The 25,779-nt window shown below is 43.5% G+C and overlaps 1 protein-coding gene across 1 annotated transcript in view; it reads left to right on the forward strand.

Moving 5' to 3' along the window:
• The window catches only part of ANO9 (anoctamin 9), a 38,484-nt gene extending 13,041 nt beyond the window's left edge, over positions 1-25,443 (forward strand). Inside the window, exons 13-19 of the mRNA XM_060262771.1 lie at positions 9,255-9,418; positions 11,661-11,813; positions 12,929-13,076; positions 14,602-14,718; positions 20,096-20,189; positions 21,367-21,479; positions 25,106-25,443. Coding sequence (XP_060118754.1) covers positions 9,255-9,418; positions 11,661-11,813; positions 12,929-13,076; positions 14,602-14,718; positions 20,096-20,189; positions 21,367-21,479; positions 25,106-25,133 — 817 coding nt within the window. The 3' untranslated portion in view covers positions 25,134-25,443. The remainder of the gene's footprint in view (positions 1-9,254; positions 9,419-11,660; positions 11,814-12,928; positions 13,077-14,601; positions 14,719-20,095; positions 20,190-21,366; positions 21,480-25,105) is intronic.
• The last annotated feature ends 336 nt before the right edge of the window (positions 25,444-25,779 follow it).

A 25,779-nucleotide genomic window follows, 5' to 3' on the forward strand; every position in this document is an offset into this window, starting at 1 on the left:
TGATCCACGCAACGGTCACCTCAAGACTAGACTACTGTAATGCCCTCTACTTGGGGCTACCTCTGTGCCGGACCCGGAAATTGCAGCTAGTGCAGAACGCGGCGGCCAGGCTGTTATTGGGACTCCCAAAACGGGAGCATATATGGCCGGGACTACGTGAACTGCACTGGCTGCCGATTACATACCGGGTCCAGTACAAAGTGTTGGTCGTTACCTTTAAAGCCTTATATGGCCGAGGACCTGCCTACCTGAGGGACCGTCTTTCCCCATATGAACCCCAGAGAGCACTGAGGTCAACGGGGAAAAACCTAATGACTATCCCTGGGCCGAAGGAAGTTAAATATCAGAGCACCAGAATACGGGCCTTTTCGATCGCGGCCCCTACCCTATGGAACCGACTCCCCGAGGAGGTGCGGGCCCTGCGGAGCCTTGAACGGTTCCACAGGGCCTGCAAGACCATCCTTTTTAAATCAGCATATTCGGACTGCTAAGAAAAATGGTAATCAAAGATCCGCCAATGCGGTCTAAAGATCTATACCGCAGTATAATTGTATTTACTAGACTGGTTTTTAATTTAATGTTTTAATGTTTTATTGTTCTATATTGTAATTCTAATGTTTTATTTATTATGATGTGTTTTTATGGATTGTTGTTAGCCGCCCTGAGCCTGCCAAGGTGGGGGAGGGCGGGATATAAATGAAATGAAATTAATAAATGTTCTGCTTTGCATTTGTATGGGGTGCAGTCTGTTGAGGTGCTCATGTATGACAGAATATGAGTCTCGAGGTGGGAGGGGTTGTGATTTAATGATTTTCAGGACATTCTGCTCCTTCTTACTCTATGATCCAATTCATACATATAGTGATCTTCACATGAGTACTTTCAGAGCATGCAAGGGTGTCTATGGACTCCACCTGTGAAGGTGATTTTTGTGCAAACTGGTTTCTCCATGTAGGGACTATATGATTTTTATAATTGTGGCAATCTTTCTTTAGCCTACCAGCTTACCAAACTGCCACTACACAATTCATATATTTATCAGTTTCAGCTTTATGCTGCCTTTCTACCTCAAGGTGACTTATAAAGAAGAAACAATTTTTTAAAAACCTAAAACATCAAATTTAAAACAACTTTAATCCAGTTAAAAAGCATCTTAGAGTGCAATAACTAGCCCTAGCTCATCTATCCACCAGTTACTCACAGGTCTTCCAGAATATAAAAGGAAAGTGAGGCATCAGCCTCACTTTCTAGGGCAGGGAGTTTCTTTTTTATGTTTAAGTAGTTTTATTAAGTCTACAGTAAAAGGAAGGAAAGGTTGGGGTAAAAAGGGAAAGGAAAAAGAGTACTAGAATATTACCTAACTGCATATTACAATATAAAAATAACTAGAAGGGTTCCAGGTATATGAAAAGAAAAGATAATAAATGTGAGTCATAGGTTACATATTTTGGGATCCATAGTTGACATTTTCAACAGTTAGGAATCAATTGTCAAAAGCTTCTTTCATCGGATATTCAAAACAGATAGGGGATTTTCACAAAAGTATCAAACCATATATAAAAAGGGTTCCAATATTTTTTAGCATCTTGCATAGTCTTGCCTCTCAATAAGGAAGATAGAGAGTCCAGTTCGGCTGTTTCAAATATTTTTCCAATTAATTCTTGTTTGGTGGGTACTTCTTTATGTTTCCATTTTTGAGCAATCAGAATCCTTGCTGCTGTGTTGATGTGTGACATTAAATGTTTTGCCTCTTTTGGATAATCACTGGAATATATATTAAATAAAAATAATTCAAGGTTGAATTGAATTTGTATTTTTAATATCTTTTGCAATAATTCATGTACCATCTCCCAGTAACTCTTTATAGTACTACAAGACCACCACATGTGATAAAATCTTCCTGGCTGGGTATTACATCTTAGGGAATTGGCTATCGGCTGTGAGGTGTCTGCGAATTTTTTCACAGACAATATCTCGTCGCTCCGTCACGACCTCCCCGCCACAGCTGAAACAGTATGTGAGCTTGAGGCTCCGTGCCTGTCTTTTGGGCCAGCTTTGGATCATTTTAAATCATTCAGTCTGGAGAAAGTTGACAGAAGCCTCTCTACTGTGTGCCCAACAACATGTGATCTGAACCCTTGCCCATTCTGGCTGATTAAAGCTTGCTAGGGAGAGCTCCGATATCCTATATGGGATATCGTAAACAGATCTCTCTTGGGAGGGCTTTTTCCAATGTCTCGTAAAGAGGCAGTGGTCCTCCCTCTCTTGTAAAAGTCTACTTTAGATCCAGTCAAATTGGCACACTATTGGCCGGTTGAACTTACCCTTTTGGGGTAAAATTATTGAGAGAGCAATAGCGCTACAGTTACAGAGCCTTCTGGAAGATTGCTTCCATCCTAGACTCCCACCAGTCCAGCTTCCGTCCAGGCCACGGGATGGGGACAGTTTTGGTCACCCTGGTAGATAACCTCCAGCGGCATCTGGATCAAGGCAGTTCAGCAGTACTGATCTTGTTAGACCTATCGGCTGCGTTGCTGACCCACCGTCTTGCTGATGCAGGGATTCAGAGGTTGGCCTTACAGTGGCTTTCCTCTTTCCTTTGTGGTTGGGGACAATGGGTGTCAATTGGGGGATAATCGTCTCAGAGACACATGCTTAATTGTGGTGTGCCTTGGGGGTGGTTCTATCCCTGATGTTGTTTAACATCTACATGCCACCCCTTGCCCAAATTGCCTGGAGGTATGGGCTGGGTTGCCACCAGTATGCGGATGACACCCAGCTCTATCTACTGATGGATGGCCGATTTGAGGATGTCCCAGAAAACCTGGACCAGGCATTGCAAGCTGTGGCTGGATGGCTTAAATTGAGCCGACTGAAGCTGAATCCGATGAAGACAGAGATCTTTTGCCTGAGTCGTGGCGGTCTGGGAAGGGGAATTCCCCTACCAACTTTTGATGGTGCGCCACTGACAATGGCTCACAAGGTCAGAAGTTTGGGGGTGCTACTGGAGTCCTCCCTGACAGTGGAGGCCCAGATAGCAGCAACTGCGAAATCCACCTTTTCCCACCTTAGGCAGGCGAAACGGTTGGCTCCTTTCCTTGACCGTAACGACCTGGCAACTGTGATTCATGCAATGGTCACCTCAAGATTGGACTACTGTAATGCCCTCTACATGGGGCTGCCCTTGTCATGAACCCGGAAACTGCAGCTAGTGCAGAACGCAGCAGCCAGACTATTAATGGGGCTGCTCAGGTGGGAGCACATACAGCCGGCACTGCAAGAACTGCACTGGCTGCCGATAGTATACCGGATTTGCTACAAGGTGCTGGTTATTACCTTCAAAACCCTTTATGGCCGAGGACCTGCATATCTGAGGGACCGTCTGTCCCCACATGTTCCCCAGAGGGTACTAAGATCAGGAACTCAACATCTTTTAGTGATCCCCAGGCCGAGAGAGGCGAGACTGACAGTTACCAGGGATCGCACTTTCTCAGTAGCAGTACCCCACTGGTGGAACCAGCTGCCAGAAGAGGTTAGGGCCTTGCGGGACCTTGCCCAGTTCCGCAAGGCGTGCAAGACCGTACTTTTTTAGCTTGCTTTCAGCTGACTTTGAGATTGTAACAGCAGGAGGAATCCAGGGGATACTGACACCATCGGATCTGAACATCAGAATGTTATTAACACCAACTGTTTTTAAATTGTTTTAAATGTAATTGATTGCAATATGATGATTGCTGTAAGCTGACCTGAGCCTGCTTTGGCAGGGAGGGCGGGGTTTAAATTTAATAAAACCAAAACCTAAACATTTCCAACATTCGTTAGAGACATTAGTATACATTTTAGACAGTTTTTCAGGGGTTACATACCACCAATAAAACATTTTATATAAATTTTCTTTAAAAGTAACCGCTTTAGTTAACTTTATATTAAATTTCCATAAAGCCTCCCATTCATCTATATCAATATTGTGGCCTATGTTTCTTGCCCATTTAATCATACAATCTTTTATAATTTCATCCTGCATTTTCATTTGTAATAGAAAATAATATGTTTTTGTAATCAATTTTTCTTGAGGACCCAAAATTATTTTATCAAAACCATATTGGTGAATAGAAAAGTCAACCGTTTTATCTTTCATGTATCTAGACTCCACTTGTAACTTTAGCCACCAATTCATAATAATATTCAGGGATTCAAGTTCTTCTTTAGTTTTCAATTCATTGTTTTCTTTCAAAAGTTCTTCATATCTCCATATCATATTTTGTGTTAGCAATTTTGGTTGAACAAAAGCCTCTACTGGTGAAACCCATTTTGGAATTTTTGGTATACTTTTAATTTCAGCCAAACCCATATTGAGTAAAGAGATTTTCACAGCAAATGATTTTAAAAATAACTGTGGCCTTCTAATTTCTGATACCATAAATAAGAATGCCAACCCATAGTAAGATCGTGGCCTTCTAAAAGTAGTAGTCTTTTGTCATTCAGTAGCATCCATTCTCTCACCCAAGTCAATACACATTATTAGTAGTATAGTTGCCAATCAGGCTATGCAAAACCTGCTCTTTCCTTTGAGTCCTGTAAAGCTTTCAGTTTAATTCTTAGTTTTTTGTTTTGCCAAATAAATACGGAAGTCAGTTTATTTAATTGGGGGGGGGGGGGAATTGGCAACAAAATTGGAATGTGTTGAAATAGAAATAACATTCTTGGAAGAATATTCATCTTAATTGTTGCGATTCTTACCATTAAGGATATATTTAAATCTTTCCAAGTTTCAAGAGGCTTTTTTATTTCTTTAAGCAGCTTGTCATAATTATCCATCTTTAAATCAATACACTTGTACGATAGGTGGATCCCAAGGTATCTAACTTTCTTCTCAAAAGTAAAGCTTGACTTTTGTTGGAAGAGATGTATTTGATCAGGTGCCATATTCTTCGTTAAGAATTTTGTTTTCTTGTAATTGATTTTCATTCCTGCTACAATACCACACTGCTCCAGCTTACTCATCAAATAATCGATGGAGTCTAGTGGCTGCTCATCAATCCACCAGTTACTCACAGGTCTTCCAGAATATACAAGGCTAATACCTCACTTTCTAGGGGAGGGAGTTTCTTGATACTCTCTACCAATGTTCCCTCTAAGGTCCAGTGTTGTGAGCAGAAATTCTACCTCATGAGCAAAAAAAGCAAATAGCATTAAAGTTGTGAATGAGTCTACATTTGTCACATAGATCAGTTTTTAGAAGATTACATCCATAACCTTGTAAAAATCTCAGAATAAATTCTTTTAAATTATATTTTAACTATATTTTAAGAATAATTTAAGCATAAGAGAAAACAGAATCAAGTCATATCTCAGCCACCCCTTTCCACAGTATTGGTAGACCTGTCCTTAGGAGAACAGGTCTACTCATCCCTTTCCACTATGTTGGTAGACCTGGCCCTTGGAGAACAGCTCTTTCCATGTCAGTCCACTACATTGGTAGATCTGGACCAATTCCACAGTAGCAGTCGATCTGCCCTCAGGCTTTTGCTTTCCCTGGGTCAACTGATCAGTTCCCCACCAGTTTTTGCACAGCTACATTTTGACTCACATCTCCCTCCAATTTTCTGCATGTCTTCCTGATCTTGTGCAATCAGTCTTCATCTTGGAGCATTGACTGTACTGAACCTCAGAAAATGTACCAGCACTTTGGGAGGGGGCACTTATTGAGTCTGCTTTGGGGGTTTTTTTTAGTGAAATATGACAACCAGCATTACAGGTCAAGTATAACAGAGGAGGAGCAATCACTGTCAGAATCCTGCCTAACCTAACAAACAAGATGTTGCTTAAATGTTATCAACCTGCCCAAACTACTTGCTTATTCAAATATGTATTTCATTTCCCCTCAAGGCAGCTTACAAATCATACTGAAAAGCATAACAGGGATGTGCAAAAAATAGGGGGTTTTTTTCCTGGCTCCACTGTAGCCTATGGGGACCATTATAGTCAATAGGTCCAATGGAGAATCAATCTGTTTTCTGGGGCTCTGGGGGGAGCTCTTTTTTGAGCCAATTTTTTTGAAACTTGGGAAGGTTTTTGAGAAGAGGCACCAGCACCTATGCCTCTTCTCAAAAACCTCCCTACGTTTCAAAAAGATTAGACCAAAGGGTCCAATTCTATGGGCCCTAGAAGAAGGTACCCCCAACCTCCATTGTTTCCAAAGGGTTAAAGCAGTATCTGTGGGCAGAAGCAGAAATCTGTGAGCAGCCTTTTTAAAATTTGTGTGCCAAAGCCCCCTAGCACAGCTTAGAGGGAACTGTGCTCCTTACTTAGAGATGCTGGCCTCACAAGTCCACCGGCGTCCCTTCACATTCCCATGAAGTACAGCCAGGTCTAAGAGAAACAGTTCTCTTTGCGCAAACATGATCATTCGAAAACTGAAGTGACACCTTTTTAGTTGATTCCAGACAGGTGCATAGACTCTCCAATTTCCTGGGGAGGAGGGTTGGGGCTTGGCCAGAGGCATTGCTATGATAGATTCCTAAAAGAACTGGGATCCAATGACATCATAGGGAGGAGCCAAGTGACTTCACAAGGAAGGGTCTCCATTATCACAACCTATGGATGGGGGATTTAGGGAGAAGCTCCCCAGAAATTTAGTGGGAACCCCCCTAACAATGCCCCTGGGCTGGGCCAAACCCAGGAAAAGGCCAGTATAGAGGTATCTCAGCAATCTCCTGCTGTGACCTGTTTTTTTTTTTAAAAACCTTTAACTTTTATTAAACTCAAATGCTGTGACCTGTTTTTGAAATTCACTTTTAGAATTGTCACTTTAAGATCTGCAAATATGCATATCATGTGCATGGGATAAACTAATGGTCACAAATTTGACAGTAAAAGGCAACAAAGAAAAGCCTTTAGGGGGAATTTTAAAAAATTTTCCTTGGATGTTCAGTTTTTTGCCTTATTTATATCATAAGGGCAACATTGTACTGAAATTTACAAAATTATGGCATCACAGATACCTTCGTTTGGTAAATGCAGTCTCTGAGCTGGGGCAGAATAGAAAACAGTTGCTGTGCATTCAAAGCAACTGCAATAAAACAGCTACTCTGAGGTCCCCATTGAGTGTCCCGGAAGGTTCAAGTATTCTCCTACTGGTTTCTCAGTCTTGTGATTCTTGATGTCAAGATTTGTGTCCATTGTGTCTGGGGATCTGAAAGACTTTTTCTATCATCTATGCCTGAAGGAGTACTTCCAACATATGAAAGAACAGAAGAACACTTCAACCTTCCAGGACACTCAATGGGTCAATGGGACACTCAAAAGTCGCTGCTTTATTGCAAAGGAATTTCAGAAGCAGATAGGAATAGATGATTGCTGAATTGCAAGCTATTACAACACTCAGAACAATGGAAACTCCAGGACTTCAGAGATAATGGCTTCTTCTCTCATTAGACATGCTAAGTCAGTTCTCACTTATACCCAGAAATCAAACTATGTTGTTTTCATTGGTGCCACTGGACTCAGACTTGGTTCCCATATCCATTGTTAATTGCTTTATTATCTTTATACCAATTTACTGCAATTTTCACTTCTTACCTAACGTGTTATTTTGATCTTAGCTGTATGTATTGCTGTTACTTAGACATATTTACTGAAATTAGTTACTTAGACAAATTTACTGAAATTAGCAATTTAACTCCTCTCCCCTTACCTATATGTAATGTTTGAAGAAATCTGTTGCAATTAATCTTAGAGAGTGAACATACTAAGTTTCTCAGTTCTTGCTTCATCCCATAATGGAACTTTACTTGACTCGTAGGTAACACTGGACTCAAACCTTGTTCCCACACCTGCTTGTTAACACTTGTATTCGCTTGCTAATTTACTGCCATTCACAGATCTCTCTCACATCCAATCTCAGCTGTAATCACCTAGTACTTATGAATCTTGACTCTAAATTCTGTTTCACCTGTATCCGATGAAGTGTGCATGCATATTAAAGCTTATACCCAGAATAAACTTCATTGGTCTTAAAGGTGCCACTAGACGCAAACTTTGTTTCAGAACAACATGGCTACCCACCTGAATCTAAATAAAACAGTGTACACGCACATGACAGCTTATACCTAGAATTAAACTTGGCTGGTCTTAAAGGTGCCACTGGACTCCAACTTTATTCTGCTGCTTTAGACCAACACGGCTACCCCACCTGAATCCATTAGCTAGCTGGTTGCCCCTTTGAACGTGTACCACACCATTTTAGGTAACAGCAAACTGAAAAATATGAACATGTACAAAGTGCACATTCCTTGGCAATGTTGTCTCTGGACTGCACACAGGACAAAAGGAAAATTTAAAAGGCCTCTGATCTTCATGTCTTCTCCACCCAATCTCAGTTTCCCCCATATGTAAATTGGAGCCAAGCAAGTATGTTGAGACCAACGAAGGCCTTGCAGTCTGACTGTTGCCACACTGAAAGGACTGTACTTTCTTTTACAACAGACACTAAACATATTTAAGTATTGATGTGTTCTGGATATCAAAACCATAGCAGTTAATCTAGACAGTCTAAAGATACAGCCAAAAAATTTTGCAGATCGCAATTATCTTTTACAATATCAAACATCCTTCAGCCCTCTAGGCCAGACGGATGGATGGATAAAATAGCCACCTTTCCTAGATCTCAGGTGAGAGATCTGTCCTCCCTGATGAATCCAACAGCAAGAGAGCTTCTCTTCCTATTGCCAGAAATACTATCAAAGTTCTTTCCCCACCTTGTTGACCCAGGTCTGCTCAGGTCAAAACAGCTTTTCCTGTCTCCAGAGATAGTCTTCCTATTTGATACTTGTTTGGAGAAGGGAGGGGAGAGAAGGGGGGTGTTTATCTATCCATTGTCTGCTCTGCTAGCTCAATTAGCATTTGTAAGAAGGTGAGCTTGGAAGATCATTACACCACTGACTCCCTTCTTTCCAGCCCAGAGGAAAAAACACACACGGTGTGTGTGTGTGTGTAGAATTTTCCTGCCTCACAATGTCCCAGGAGAAAAATGTATCCTCCCCCCCCCCCCCCGCATAGTTTACACCTATGATTCCAGATAGTGTTCAGACAAGGAATATCCCAGACCTTCATCAGAAAACATTATGATTAGGAAATCCCACAGAGGACTTTGGCTATTTTTGCCAACTTATATGTAACTATTTGTGGACATCTTTGGCAGTTCATGGGTCCAGGAATTTGACACTTTTCCTGTCTTAATTTTTCTCCCATAGCTGGATAATATATCAGTTCAGAAAGCATTGTGCCAAGCCCAAACACCACCGTCAAATTCACACAGAGGAGAGTGCCCAGGACCAGTGCAAGGAGGACTGGTTGTGGAATTACCAGCTTAATGAAGTCAACTCATTCAGTTTGTTCAATGAGTTCTTGGAGATGAGTAAGTGAAGTCAGGGGATTGGCTGGGGGAGGATGACTAGTGAGAATAAAAGGGCACCACTCAGCATTCTATCACTGGCATCCCATTAGGCTCAGTCCTCAGACCAGCTATTTAGGGAAGGGGGTATGGCTCAAGTAATAGAGCAGGAGCTTTAACTATAATGTGCATGTTTTAATTTATCTTGTCCCACAATTGTCTTGATTCAGATGGCTTTTTGAATTGCTAGGGAAAAAAATCATGTCAACAGAGAATGGGGAGTAGTGGGTATATGTGCATAGTACACGAAGCAGTTTCTATCATATAACCTTCCATTCTCTGGAAATCTAGTGATCTATCACTAGCTTTAGATTATACTGAGTACTTTGATCAGATTTAGGTATACTCTCTGCAATAAAACTCACACATTTTACTGTACAAGAAACTAGTTTTAGAGGGCCGCTGTGCTGGTTGGCAGCAGAACAGCTAGATTTGTGTCCGATAGCACCCTACTAGAGACTAGCAAGATTTATACCCCCAAAATTTGGTTGGTCTCTTAGGTGCCCCTGGACTTGAATTTAGCTGAAGAAAAGCTAAACTGTAAACCTATAATAATTATGCAACTTTGCTAATTTGTACGTCTCCTGCTAACTTGTACAGTTCTGTCTACCTCTCTTAGGCTAGCTTTTAAAAAGAATAAATAGCTACTTTATTTGGTGTAGTCAGGGGTGGAATTCTAGCAGGAGCTGCTTTGCATATTAGGCTACATATCCCTGATGTAGCTAATCCTCCAAGAGCTGACAAGGCTCTTTTTTGTTCGCTCTTGGAGGATTGGCTACATCAGGGGCGTGTGGCCTAATATGCAAAGGAGCTCCTGCTAGAATTCCACCCCTGGGTGTAGTAGGTTCAAAATGGAATGCCAGAAGTGTGGTGATCCACGCTTAGAGAAGAATAACACAGCATTTGTATAAATGGTGAACAGAACTCCCAATCCTGTAAATTTTCTTTAAAAGCAGGTGCATCCCTTCCCATATAGATTAGGGCTGCAGTGCTGAAGGACTCCCCCCCCCCCCCGCCACGATGGATTGGATCCAACCAGCTTTTTCAATGGCAAAAAGGGAGGAGATCCCCTTTGACTGCGAGCAAGGTTGTACAGGGGATCATGGGCCCTGCATAGATAAAAGACATATGGGAAGGCTCTGGAGGAAGAAGGAGAATTAGGTGAGATTAAGTGAAAAAGCTGATTGGATACAAGCAACCATTTCCTTGAAACAGTATAAGTCCAAGTAGGGAAAACAGGTGACATCTTTTTTCTCTCTACTGGAGCTAATAGCTCCTTGCAGAAAGATGTGTGATTTCTATCCTGGAAAGAGTGAGGTGGTGATAGAGAGCAGCTACTCTGAAAGGAAATTAAAAACTTTGGAAGATCTGATGTTGGAAATCTCACATTTCACCTAGTTTGGTCCTGACATAGTTAGAAATGTTAATATATTTAAGGATTACAGCATATAGAATGTGAGTACAAAGGAAGATTAGCTGTAACAGCATCTCAATAAATTCTATAACCCACCATAATTGGATTTATATCCCACCCTATATTCTGAATAATATGTGTGTATTTTTGTTAAATATTTTGTAAATTATTTTGCATAGAATATTCTGTTAGAACAACAGGCATCCAACAATACAAAGACAGTTCAGAATACTGCCTAAAGGGCACGCCAAATGTAACTTACATAGTGGCAATTTTCATACAACATATAATAGCAGCAGGCCTCAGATATAATAGCAGCATATAATAGCACTAGTATCATCCAACATATTCAATTCAATACTCCATATTCAGTATTAATCAACATATTCAATTCTGTGTTCATTAGTCACTCCAATGTTCATACGAAAATGCTAGAAAATTCACTGTAAATACTCTTCTTCAGTGAACCCGCTATAATGATTAAACTGGTCCCTAGAATGGTATGGCAATTTTCTACAATGCCCCAATAATTTTAATTTTTTATTTTTTTCTCGCAAGGCACCATCAAAGATCTCTTCCTCACAGATTAAAGCATCCAATTTACAGTGTGGTGTAGCTTCTCTGTAAACAGGATGCTAGAATTCTCGTATGAATGCTTATGTGTACCAGTCTGCTTATGGTGTGCAGGCTATTGGGCCATGGTGCATCCCTGGAGGGCCAGAAAGCACAATACATGCTAGAATGTTGTCTGTCATTTTGTACTCTTCAGTGTACTGTGTTCTAAATCCTCAGTGATCCAATACAGCTTCACCACCATTTTTGTGGCTGCCTTCCCTCTTGCCCCATTGCTGGCCTTTTTAAACAACCTCATTGAAATTCGGTATGATGCTGTCAAGATGGTGAAACTGCAGAGGCGCATGGTACCAAGGAAAGCCAAGGATATTGGTAAGGTGATGATTAGGAAGAAAAACTCCCTATTCAGACCATTCAGGACAGGCTTCTGTATCACCCCCAGGATTTTTAGTGTGATGACACTGGACTCATTTACATAATAACATAAGAAAAGCCATGTTGAATCAGGCCAGTGGCTCATCCAGTCCAACACTCTGTGTCACACAGTGGCCAAAAACTAGGTACAAAGCAGCAGCTGATGCAGGTCAAGAACGAGTCAAAAGTTTAGGAAAAGAGGAATAGTATAGACATTGCTACTCTGCTACTTGGATATACTCTTAGCCCAGATATTGTGAGGACATAAGATTTCAAATGCCTTTACTGGGTCCATGTGACGTGCAGAGCCGCCCCTCCACCTGCCCCCGATAAAGCGAGGGGAAATGGTTTAAATGAGCTGTATAGGCTCAGGACTGGATCTACATGTTTTTTTGGGGGGGCAAAATTAAAAAATGACACCCCCTTATGGGCTCATTCTATCTAATGGGCCCATAGATAGAATGGACTCCATACCCAATTTGGTGCCCCCCCCACCAGCGCCCGGGCAAGCATCCCTCTCTGGCCCCCCCTCAGATCCAGCTCTGTGTAGGCTTCAGCGTTAGAAAAGGAAAGAGCCAAGCAGAGAAGGAATCATTAGCATCTGAGACTTGGACCTAGTCTGGAAAACTAGCCTCAACTGCTCGTGCTGAAGTCTCAGGACAGTGTGCACATCTGTTGTGACTCACTGGCAAATGAAGTCCAAGTCTGGCTTAAAATGGTGAAACCTGGAATAGATAATAAGAACCTGCTCTCCTGCCTTTGCTTGGCCAACAAGGCAGTGTGTTATGCTAGCTGGATGCCAAGCTCCACCTTTTTTTGCTTTAAGCCACCGACCTTGGGGGCCCTCCCCAGGTCTAAATTTGGCATGGACACCTTATAATAAAAACTCAGAAACTGGTGGGAGAAAGAAAGGAGGAAATATATTTGCTTGTTTCCTTCCCTTGGTCCTGGGACCAGTAAGCACATTCTTTATCAAGTGCTGAAAATTGAGGGGGGGGGGGATGTTTTCAGCTTGAAGCTGACCAAGACAAAATCTCTCTCTCTCTCTCTTCCTCCCCTCTTCCCTTTTGCAGGTATCTGGCTGCAGGTCCTGGAAGCGATTGGTATGTTGGCTGTCATTGCCAATGGCCTGGTGATTTCTATCACCTCAGACTTCATCCCCATGCAAGTGTATAAATACACACTTGGCCCATGTGTACAGGAGAATTACACTGGCATAGAGTGAGTGCCGTGAAAGAGCAGACTAGCTGCACTGGGGATGCAGAATATGATAATCATTGTGGTAATTTCCTTCGAGCTGAAGCTCCTTCCCCATTGTCAAAACTGTGTGTGAGAGATCATCTGTAAAGTAGGTCCCACATACTGGAGAGCGATTAGAAGATATTGAAAGATGTGTCAAAGGAAGAAGTTAGTACTATTTAAAGTGGGCAAAGTGTGGCAAGGGCAAGTGAGATGTTTTAAAAGTTAGCCTGGTTCCATTCCACTGGCAACAATGTTTCTGGTGTGTTTCTCCAGCTCAATGGGTGTTCCATTGATAAGAAGAACATGCAGAACAGTCTTGCATCAGAGAAAGAAACTTTTGCATTGCAAGAATGTGCCATGAACACAAAAAGACACACAGTATCTTGCTAGACAGGCTCTGATTTGCATCCTGCCTCCATGGCGAATTTTGAGGACATGCACAGGTTAGAATTAGCTCTAGAAAGCAGTGTGCTTTTTCTTCCCAGTGTGCCTTCTCTGCTTTAGTCTGCCTCCTCTCCATGTAACTGTCCTGCCCTGTCTTGTCATATAACCCCCACTGCACAAAATTTAATTACATCCATCAAAAGCAAGGGCTGATAAGAGCTGCAGAGTGCACCAGTATCCTCCATGAGATAGGGAAGTAAAATTCCTATCAGGTTGTTGTTACTAGGCATAGAACAGGAGTAAAAGTTCATTTGGATGGATAAGCAGAAGACACTGGAGTGACTTGCCCGTCTGTAACATGAACTATTATTCAATACAATGACAACAGCTGTTTCCCCAAAGTTATTTAAATGTTTTAAAAGAGAGAATCTTATTATAGGTGAAAAAATCCTATGTAGAGGATTGATTTAAAATCTAGTTATATCCCACTAGTTTCCTCAATGGGGATTGAAAGCAGTTTACAGTGTTGTTCTCCATTTTATTCTCACAACCACCATCTTGTGAGGTCGCTTAGTCTGAGAGAGCCCATGGCAGAAAAGGGATTCGAAACGGGGTTTCCTTTATTCTAATCTAATCCTCTAACTACTAAACTGCGCTCATGGTTTTCATCCACCCTGTTTTAAAATGCTTTGTAATGTCTAATGGAAATACATACATAACAAAACTTTTCTCCCTACTACAACAACAAAATCTGAGAAGAGTCCTCAAGTAAAGCAGGCTCAGGCTACGTATTTTCACAAGTAGCTAGGAATATTTTAAATACAAATCATTAAAAGATGTACACTGTACTTTACATTACACAAAATGTAGAAATGGCTCAGTTTATTTAATAATTTTAAGACTGAAAATAAAACAATGGACTGGACAACGCATCAACAGTGCCAAGTCCAATGCATCTGCTTTGAGAAAATTAACACAAATGAAATATAAGATCAAAACAAATCAATGCCTTGCTAAAAACTTTTCTGAGCTTTGCCAGGGTCTTATAACTTGCATAATTTGCCTAAGACACTATTGTACCCTAAGTAATGTTCTTTCTTTTCTTTTTGCCTGTTTGTAGCTGTTTGACAGGTTATGTGAATCACAGCCTTTCAGTATTTTCCATCCAGGACTTCAAGAATCGCAATGACCTGTCAGATCTTAAAGACTCCATGGGGAATAAAATAACACACTGCAGGTATTGGCAACTGTGTGCTTTTCTTTCCATATTCTGAGCTTCTGAACAGAAGCCTGACAGCTCAATCCATTAAGCAGAATGTGTGCATAGCCCTCATTTTCTTTCGCATTATCAGTATAGCTCTATAATGGCATGGCTGCTCCTTTCCCTACATGAAATATACATGTAACTAATCTTGGCCCACCTTCCTGCAATAGTCCAATGAATGGAAAACCAACATAATACTGGGCTGCTATAGAGATGGCTTTCATTCCATCCCAATTACACTACAGATGGATGAGGATGATGACAAAGAGCAGCCTCGTCTTTCTGTGAAGTCAGCGCCCTGCCTTGAGTGCTGAACAGTAGTAGAATTTCTTTGATCTTGATGGCTTTGTGTATTTTGATATCAGTGGAGGGCAGAGAATTTGGCATAGTTCATCTAAAATGCCTATTTATATTGTTTTATCATGGTAAAATGAAAAAAAAAAATTGCACCAAGAAATACCTGGAATTGCTGATTCCAGTTCCAGGTTTCATAGCTGGAAAGTAAGTTTCTTTGTAAGGAGAACATAATTTTCCTTCAGCACCCCTTCTGATTTTATGAACAGACATAACAGGGAAAGCTGTGGTCCTTTCTGCACTCACAACTTACTGCAAAGTATCCCAGCAGTCAAGCCTTTAAACTTGACTTTGAGTTTCTGTGCCTGTCATCCGCACCAGTCTGACACCATCTGGTGTATTTATTCTGCAACCTCAAAAAACCTGTACTTCTCTAAACTGGGGTGGAAGCTTTCAAGCATGAGAACTGCAAATGTCACGTGTGATATATGGTGGGCAGTGTCCAATTTTTTTTTTTAATTATGCAATTGCCCCATCACAGCTGAGCCATAGTATCCAGCAAGCACTTTCCATTTAAATCCTCATCATTCATTGTTTGTGCATGCCTTTTAGCATTAGTAGGCTGAATGATAGGGGACAGAAAGGAATCCAGGCAAAGGGGGGAAACCCACTGTTGAAACAAGCCAGACATCTCAAAATTGACAAGGAGCTGAGAAGCCCCATTTTCCAGTATTGCAAAGCACTAGCAGAGAGGGCAGCTCTGCTCTGTGTGTTTATTGAGTGTCTCTGCCTTTGGAGAGGAGAAGGTGCTGCTTGATTGTCAATGACTTCTGATTATCAGCAAACAGCCCCACCCCCCTTCCTACACACACAGCTAGCTTCTCCCCTCGTGGTCTCCCACCTCCTCCTCCTTTCTAAGCAGCCTGCCTGTTCTCTCCCTTGCTGTTCCCTGATCCGAGAAGCAGAGATGCAGAAGCCAGGCCAAAGATTTCTCCTTCAAGGTTCAGAGGATGGGTTTGTCCTGGCTTCTGATTAGTGCTTGTGAGGTGGGGGTGGGGGGTGGATTCTTCCCACTTTTCCTCAGGGCGGCAGGAGAAGGCTGCGCAGAACTGAATGGCTCCCCGCAGACAGTGATGCTAACGGCTCCCTGCAAATTCAGCTGTGTGCTGCCTTCTCCTGCTGGCTGGTTTAAACCTGGCAGGCTGCTTGATGACTTCTGTTGAGCTGTGTGGTTTAAACCAGGTTGTCCAGCAGAGCCCCAGACAACCCTGCAGGGAGAACTCTCTCTTTTTAACCCAGAGCACCCACTAAAATAACCTTTACTTGTTGGCAGGGCTGGTGCATGGGAGAAGGCAAACTAGGCAAATGCCTCGGTACTCCCCCAGCCTCTTCAAGCCAAGAAAAAAATGGGGCTTCCCCTCTGCAGCACCCACCAAACTTGGTGAGCGCCGCAGAGGGAAACTGACCAGCGTTTTTTCTTGGCTTTAAGGGGTCAGGGGAACTCATCAAGGAACCTGCCGAGCCCTCCTTCCACACCTCATAGCCTGCTCCCACCAGGGGCAGGAGTGCGGCAGCAGGGCAGGTGCAGGTGGGGAGGTGTGGGGCAGGTGCCAGCCTGGGGTGCCAGAAGTCCTAGCACTGGGCCTGCCTGGGTCCTGGGCAGGCAAAAGAAGAGGAGGCGGTGATGTGCACACCGTTCAGAGTGCCTTCCTTTGCAAAGGAAGGCAGCCTCCAAGTGGTGGAGAGGCACCCCATTGCCCCTTTCACCTGCCTGGGTCCTTGCCTGAGGTGGCAGGACTCATGGCTGGTGCATGAGAGTAGGCAATGTAGGTGGCAGCCTGGGGGGCCACCTCACCTACGGGGCACCCCTTCCCCACCACTCTTGGCTGAGACTGGCTGGCTGGTGCATCGGTGGCCCTCTCCACTGAGCCTGGTTTCCCTTGCAAGAGCAGACAAGCAGGGTGCGTTCTTTTCCTCCAAGCTCAGAGGAGAAGAGTGCGCCCCACCCCGCCTGGATGCTCTCACCTGAAGCCAAGCAGGACGTCTTCTTCTCCTCTAAGCTCAGCTTCCCTTGCAAGAAGAAAGAGGCGGTATGTGGCAGCAATGTGCATACTGCCATGCAGGGGGCAGGGGTCTTTGCCTGGAGTGGCATCTCTCTCCTGCTCCAGGTTGTTGGTGGCTCTGTCCACTTCTCTCCCCCTCCTGGAATAAAAGCCCTGTTCCAACCAGAGCCGAAGCAAAGCCCGTTTTTGGGTGGTTGAGAGTATGTGTGGGACAGCAGCAACTTCCAACACCCCCCCCCCACTCCCTGCACCTATGACTGGGCAATCTTGAGAGACAGCTGAATTGAACCTCCAGCCTCTGGGAGGGGCGAGGGCCTGCAGGCTTTCTTCCTTCTTTTGCAAATATAGACATAAAACTCTGTAAAAGGTGAGGAGTAAATTTTTAAATGTGGATGCATTTTGAATGACACAGATCTCTAGCAGATAGATTCAGTGCTCATTAAACCTGAGTGTAGAAACAGCCAAAGTCAGCTTGGAAGAGGAGCAAGGGGGGAAATCGCCATAAAGCCACCTTCAGAAAAGCCAGGGAAACAGTAAACAGAAAGTAAACTGAGAGCTGAAGGGACAAAAATCAATGCAAAACTAAACAAAAAACCAAAAAAGGTAGGTAGGTAGGTAGGTAATTTTATTTATATCCCGCCCTCCCCGCCGAAGCAGGCTCAGGGCGGCTGACAACATCATTCAATTATACAAAAACAACAAAACAACAAAGTTACATTTAACGTTAAAATTCTAATAAGTTTAAAATTGATTAATTAATTAGTAATAAAAGTGCTAGTGCTGTTTGTTCTTTATATGATGGCGGTAATCCTTAGCAGTCACTTCCTTCATCAGCAATCACTTCCTTCATCAGCGAAAGCCAGTCGAAAGAGGAAAGTTTTGCAGGCCCTGCGGAATTGTTCAAGGTTCCGCAGGGCCCGCATTTCCTCTGGAAGTTGGTTCCATAGGTTCGGGGCTACAGAGGAGAAGGCCCGATTACGGGTGCATTGCAGCTTCACCTCTCTTGGTCCGGGGGTGGTCAGCAAGTTTTTTCCAGCTGACCTCAGTGCTCTCTGGGGTTCGTATGGGGAAAGACGGTCCCTAAGGTAGACAGGTCCTCGACCATATAGGGCTTTAAAGGTGATGACCAGCACTTTGTAACGAACCCGGTATGTAACTGGCAGCCAGTGCAGCTCGCGCAGCCCAGGCTGTATATGCTCCCATTTAGGGAGCCCCAGTAACAGTCTGGCCGCTGCGTTCTGCACCAGCTGCAGCTTCCGGGTTCGGTACAGAGGCAGCCCCATGTAGAGGGCATTACAGTAATCCAGTCTCGAGGTGACCGTTGCGTGAAGTACCGTTGCCAGATCTTGGCGCTCTAGGAAGGGAGCCAACTGCCTTGCCCGCCTCAAGTGGAAAAAGGCTGACTTGGCAGTGGCTACAATCTGGGCCTCCATTGATAATGAAGGCTCCAGTAAGACTCCCAGACTCCTAACCCGGTGCGCCGCTTTCAGCGGCGCCCCGTCGAAGACCGGAAGAGGTATTTCCCCTTCCCGGGCGCCCCGACCCAGACAAAGGACTTCTGTCTTCGCTGGATTCAGTTTCAGCCCACTCTCCCTCAACCATGTTGCCATATCCTGCAGGGCCCGGTCTAAATTCTCAGGGACGCAGTCAGGCCGGCCGTCCATCAGCAGATAGAGTTGGGTGTCATCTGCATATTGATGGCACCCAAGTCCATATCTCCTGGCAATCTGGGCAAGAGGGCGCATATAGATATTGAATAACATTGGTGAGAGAACTGCCCCCTGAGGCACTCCACAATCCAGTGTGCGCCTCCGGGACCGCTCACCACCAATTGCCACCCTTTGTCCCCGATCCTCGAGGAAGGAGGAGAGCCATTGTAAGGCAGACCCCCTCACCCCTATATCGGCGAGGCGGCGGGTCAGTAGCCGACGGTCGACCGTGTCGAACGCGGCCGACAGATCTAACAACATCAGCACCGCCACACCGCCCCGAACCAGATGCCGTTGGAGATCATCTACCAGGGCGACCAGTACTGTCTCCGTCCCATAACCCGGGCGAAAGCCGGACTGGCAAGGGTCTAGGATGGAAGCTTCATCCAGAAAGCTCTGCAACTGCGACGCCACTGCCCTCTCTATTATTTTACCTAAAAACGGTAAATTAGAGACCGGTCGGTAGTTTGCCAATTCGGCCGGGTCTGCTGTACTTTTTTTCAAGAGGGGTCGGACCAAAGCCTCTTTCAGGGATGATGGAAAGCGCCCCTCCGAGAGGGATCTATTTATGATGTCCCGTAAAGGACATTCAAGCTCCCTCTGGCAGGATTTAATTAGCCAGGAGGGGCATGGGTCCAGATCGCAAGTTGTAGGGCGCGCAGAGGAGAGAATTCCGTCGACTTCCTCCAGGTTGAGCGGGTCGAAATGATCCAGAGTTAAATCAGAAGACAGGCATGGGGCCTCGGGCTCATGTACTGTATCTAAGGTGATGGGCAGGTCCTGGCGGAGCGACGTGATTTTGTCTGCAAAAAATTTCGCAAAAGCCTCACAGCCTATTTCTAATTCTCTGACGTTTGGTCTGCCCTGGGGCAGTGTAGTTAAGTGTCCAATTATTTTAAACAATTGTGCCGGGCGCGAATTTGCAGACGCAATCTGCAACCCAAAACACCCTGATGGACGTGCAAAGTAAAGGGGGGGGGGAATGCAGAATGAAAAAGATACCACAATGGAGAGGCATTGTGAAAGCTAGGAAACCACCAGTGCATAAAACGCCTTGGTCTGTTGGTTGGGTTGAATGTCCTACCACCCGGTCTCCTAATGAGCTGTAAGAGTTTCAGCCAGTTTATCAAAATGGAGCCCTTCTCATCCAGTTGGTCTACAGCTGCCCTTCATCAGATTGGCTAGGAAAGGCTGCAAGTGGCCTTTCTCCGTATATAGAAATAGAAGGCTGGGTGAGGCAGTGCACAATGCAGCATTTATGATTTACTATACCCCTTCCTGCAGGTACAGAGATTACCGGAATAGTGATGACTACAGTTACTCTGTCATGTTCTGGCATGTTTTTGCAGCACGCCTTGTCTTCCTTATCGTGTTTGAAGTAAGTGTTCTAGATAGAAAGGCAGTCTCTGGCAGAGTCCCCCACAGGGTGATTTGAGAAGTGGGAGCCCTACAGCTGCTTATGGTGCTGCTTTAGGTGCATTATGACCACAGGTGCTTCCACAGTGAATTGGTTCTTTTGATAAGCTGTCACTATGCTGTTCCTAACCAATTACTGATGAAAAAGGCACTAAAAAAATCTTCCAGGTGCACCAGCTCCACTCAATCGGCTTGAAGTCCTGGGTTTCAGTAGGATGACATACATATTTAACTGATATTTAGCATTTAAGATAAGAAACATACATCTACTGCTCGTTTCAAGAGCTCCGTAGCAACCAGACTGTATCAATCTGTAGAGTATGGAAACTTGCACTGCATGGGTGTGGAATGGCAACTGGACCCAGTTTCATGGTTAGAGAAACCAGCCTGCCCCAAATTCCCTTACGTGGAACTGTTCATTTATTTGTAGCATCTCTGTCATGCCCTAATTTAACAAACGTCAACATGAGTTCCAGCTAGGGTTCCAACTAGGCTCTCATCCCACTACTGGCCAGGCAAGCCTGCTCAGCTTCAAAGATGGGATCATGCTTTCAGTCTATGATCTGAGCCCAGCTTCTCGCCAGTAAGTAAGAGAGTGGTCATCTTGACTTTCAGGAATAGGAGGCCCATATTGAATTATTATTGGGACATCACATTGTTGGCACAGTGATGGGTTTAAAAGCCTCCCAGGCCAGTTCTTTTACAGTCAGTTGGAGGGTCAATATTGACTGTAGTAAGGGCTTGTTATCAAAGATTTCAGGTTTTCACGGCTGGTAACATCATTAGGGTTTGTAGAATCTTTCGGGCTCAAGTGCCGTGTTCTACTGGAGAAAGTTTTCCTTCCAGACGTTTCGTTCTCAGCTGCAGAGAATGAAACGTCTGGAAAGAAAACTTTCTCCAGTAGAACACGGCACTTGAGCCCGAAAGATTCTACAAACCCTAATAGTAAGAGCTTGATTTGGATCTACATCACTGAATTGCACGATGTAGCAATGAAACAGTTAATCATCCCCAAAAGCCATTGTTAAGCAAATGAACACAGCAGATTGCATCGGCTATTGTTGGCCACTGCCTAGATATTGACTGCAGTTAATTTCTTGTGAGGAACAAAATCTGATCTCTCCATTGGCTCTTTGCAGCATGTGGCCTTGTGCATCAAACTGATTGCAGCCTGGTTTGTCCCCGATGTCCCCAGAAGGGTTAAGAATCTATATCTGAAAGAAAAATGTGACAGGCTGCAGAGACAACTGAGGTAGGTACTTTTTGTTTTAGATGTGTTTCTCCTCAGAGCCAAACTAGGCATTAGGTTTTACAAATGTTCACCACAGGGGCTTGCAGCTATAACTGCAGCTGTGAGTTCCTGATAGCAACTCCATTTAGAAGTGCTGCAGGGACCCAGTTCAGATTGGGATGATGGTGTGGGGGGAAGTGGGGTTTCTGCCTCCCTCCCATTCCAACACGGACCAGGAAGGCATCCTCCAATAGAGCAAACAACATTCCTTTGGGGCCATTTCAGCTCTGAAAAATGGTGCGGGGGAAGAATGCCCACTGACACACTCTGGCCCTGGTCTGAACTGAATCACTGCAGCACTCCTAAATGAAGTTTCCAGCAGGAACTCACAGCTGCAGTGTGGCTGCAAGTCCCTGTGGCAAACTGGTGTAAAATACGAAGTCTAGTTTGGCCCGAAGAGTCAAAAGGAGACAGGAGTTTAGACTACAAGTTGACTTTCAGGGAAACTGTGATCTTCTTGACTTTGAAGAGCAAAGCATTAGTGGGAGAAGAAAACTTGTCCCAAGGGCATCTCTGTGATACGGGACCCAACCATTTCTGGGTAGACAGGTGCTTTTGAGCACGCTGAACAAAGACTTAATTGTACAATCTGATGTAGGAACATTTGTTTCTCTCCATTGCTTGGATGTCTTGAACAGAAGATCTAATATCATGTTCTGGTCTGATTTCCTTCAAAAGGAGTCAGCTATGCTGGACTTCATACAGAATGCCATTAGCTTGGGTTCTGATTTATCCTCCATGATAATTGAATGGTAGTATGTCTAAAGGACTCTTCTTGGCCTTAATTGTTACGAAATTGGTTGTTCAAGTAGCCCATCAGGACTTGGGAGAGAAGAGCTGCAGGAAGTAGGCAAGTCTGTGTGTGTGTGTGTGTGTGAGAGAGAGAGAGAGAGAGAGAACAGTTTTTAGATGCTGGAAGAGGCTGAAAAGGGAGAAACAGACTGCTCTGAGTTGCATGAAGTATGTTGGGTGTGCAGGATCTCTGTCTTTGGGGAATCTGATGTCGGTAGCTGATCTGCTGCCCTGAAGATTTGCCTCTTTGCCTCCACCTGTGCTGTATTTGTAGATAAAGCAAACACTACAAAAACACCTTCAGTCTCCAGTGCTCTCTCCTCCAAAGGGAAGCAATAAGTTTTTAAAAATCTTTAATTATGTTTGTCTGTGTCCTTTATAAAGTTTACATCTCTGCTACTTGGCATTGCATTTTATGGCATACATGGCCCAGCCCCACAAAGTTCCGTTTATGTCAGATCTGGCCCTCATAACAAATTTTGACATCCTGATCTAGGTTAATTAATATCCCTGGACCTTTTTATCATTCAGAGAAGTGGGCTCCACATCACAGCATTAAGATTATGATCCTAAGCACACTTACCTTGAAATAAGTACCAGTGAGCAGGGCTTTTTTTGTAGAAAAAGCCCAGCAGGAACTCATTTACATATTAGGCCATACCCCTGATGCCAAGCCAGCCAGAACTGCATTCTGCTTTAAAAAAAAGCCCTGCCAGTGGGACTTACCCCTGACTAAAGATATATTGCCTTGGGATGCAAAAGTGATGGTGTGGACACCAATATTTCATATTGAGAACCAGTGTGGTGAAGTGTTTGGGAGACCCAGGTTCAAATCCCCACTCTGCCATGGAAGCCTTCTGATTGATCTTGGACTAGTTACACACTCTAAGCTGAACCTGCCTTATGGGATTATTGTGAGGATAAAATGGAGGATAGGAGAACGATGCAAGTTGCTTTAGATACCCATTGGGAAGAAAGGTAGGGCATGTATGAAGTAAATACACATAAAATAAATACCTTCCAGTCTGGTTTTTGCATTAATTTAACTATTGTGTCATCTTGCTTCAGGTGGACAACCATGTCAGGGGATAAGTTCTAAAAACAGTGAGTGGTCCACCATGAACATACTGAGTCACTAGAGCACATTTTATAACTAGGCTGGAGATCTCAAAATCCCTGAAAGCAATTAGTTCTGTACATTTTTTACTCTACCCTTCCTCCAAGGATCTTATAGCACTTGTGACTTTCCCCATAAAATAAATCCTGCTTTGGCCTTTGGCTCCTGGATTGTCCCTATGAGAGAGAACTCTGAATAGACTGCACATGTGAGATTACCCAGTGCGTTACCCTTCTCAAACACAACATTAATAAGCAAATTCTCTCCAGACTGACTAACCTTCTGTGTTGGCAAGTAAGACATACTGAAGGCAGATCCAAAGAAGATGTGGTAGTGCCTCTGGTACATATAGCTGTGAGGTGACTATGCAGTTTATAGTAGCAGCCCCCCCCCTATAAAATTGAATTATTTATGATTTCCCCCCCTGCAAATATAGTGCCAAACTTATCTATATAGTGAGAAAGCTAAATCACTGGAAGGACTCAGTAGGAACACCTCAACTGGATAGCACACTGCATAAATTATAGCAGCAGAGATACAAGATAAAACCTACATGCTTAAATATGAGAATTTAAGTCCATGTCTGCTTGCCAGTTGGCCACTCAGTGATCCCTGTGCTTGAAACATATGCTATAAACCCCACCCAGACTACAATTTTTTTGTGAGAACAACCTGTGACATTTTTGGGGTTGATTAACAAGTAAATGTTCTGCAATGCGATGATCATGCATCAGGTGGTCAGTAAATTCTGTGTTGAACTTCCAACTTCAAATGACTCCATTCTATCTTCATCTTAAATATACATATTCCATTTTTCTTTAACATTCTTAGAAAGATTTACAAGGGACTCCAAGTGATCTCCCATTCAAGCAGTGACCAGTTCCACATCTCCTTTCTTTTGCCATTGTTACACCTCAACTAACTTTTTATTGGGGAATATTAATATTTCTTAGCTCAAAATGGTGAGTCTACGAGAGGTGAGGTGAGCAGGGATCTCTGTCAATGTCTACGGAGATAGACCACTGAAAATCCTTTGGTTAACAATGGATTTTATTATAGGTATAGGGTTTCAAATAGATACATCCCAATCAAACAATTTCAAGAGGAATACAGTGGTTAGCTGAATAAGTATGGATGGGGGAAGGTGATACAATACCTAGATCTTGTAGGGTAGGCTCAGTCAGAGGAAATCCAAGGCCTCTGGAGGGAGATTTTTCTTGAGAAGAAGGGGGGGTGAGGGTAGGAAGGGATGGAGGGAGGAGAGGATGTAGGAATTCCCTTTTCTTTCCGACTCTCTGACTTCTCTTTTTTTTCTTTCCTTCTCTCTTCTCTAACCTGACAGGTGAGGTTGCCTGTTTTCTAGGGTAAATTACGTCACATCAAGTGATTCAGTTACCCAATGAGGAAGCAGAGTGTCACACGAATGGAAAATCGGGGTGTCATATGTGGAATATCCAATCAGAGATCATTGTGTCATAGATCAATACCCCAATAGAGGAATTTTAATTACACTGGCCAAATGACTTTTTATGGCCCTGTTTTTTTCCAAACTGATTCCTTTGAAGCTCCCCAAAAGTACAGGGGTGTCTTTCTGGATATCACCATTGCTTATAGGATTCTGTTAATATGCTCTAAGACCCAACTGTGAAATGATGAAAGCTGTTTTTCTATTGTTTAGTGAAATGGATGACTCCACAGAAGTATAGTGAAATGCCAAGGAGGGTGCTAAGAAGGAATTTGGAGCCAGAGCCTTGCAGGATGGTGCTACAGGCTTTGAAGATGCCAGATAAACCCTGCAGGCCTTATCATTCTCGTATGCATGCTACTGTTGGACTTTGTCTCTTCATCAAAATGCAAAGACAGCAGTTCAAGAGGCAGTTTTGAATATTTCAGCATTCTGTAGAGAAGTGAAAGTGTCTGGTAGGAATATAGCTATATATAAGAGAGTGAGACAGCATTAAATGGGAATGTTTGCACTGTCAATAAAACAATAATTTGTTGAAAGGCTCAAAAGAATTTTGGTTTACCAGGATTTCCATTTACTTCTACCATGAGAGGCAGGCAAGATTCTACCACAACACATCTGGCACTTATAAAAAAAAAACTTGTACCCAGCTGTATGCCTCATAAGCACTGGTCATAAGCCAAGCCAAAATCTCAGTCTCCATTCATGGCTGTATATCTATGCTCTATTTTGTTCTCTTTATTTTCCTATTGTTCCTTGGTTTAGAAAGAAATATTTAATTTTGGAGTCTGGATTCTTTAGGTAAAATCCAAAGGCACATGTGCACAATATCTTTACCAGCAGAAAAATCCCAACAAAATCCCTCAGTGGTTTTTTCAAACTCCATT

The sequence above is a fragment of the Heteronotia binoei genome, chromosome 21, assembly GCF_032191835.1.
Source record: "Heteronotia binoei isolate CCM8104 ecotype False Entrance Well chromosome 21, APGP_CSIRO_Hbin_v1, whole genome shotgun sequence".
Classification (NCBI taxonomy): Eukaryota; Metazoa; Chordata; class Lepidosauria; order Squamata; family Gekkonidae; genus Heteronotia; species Heteronotia binoei.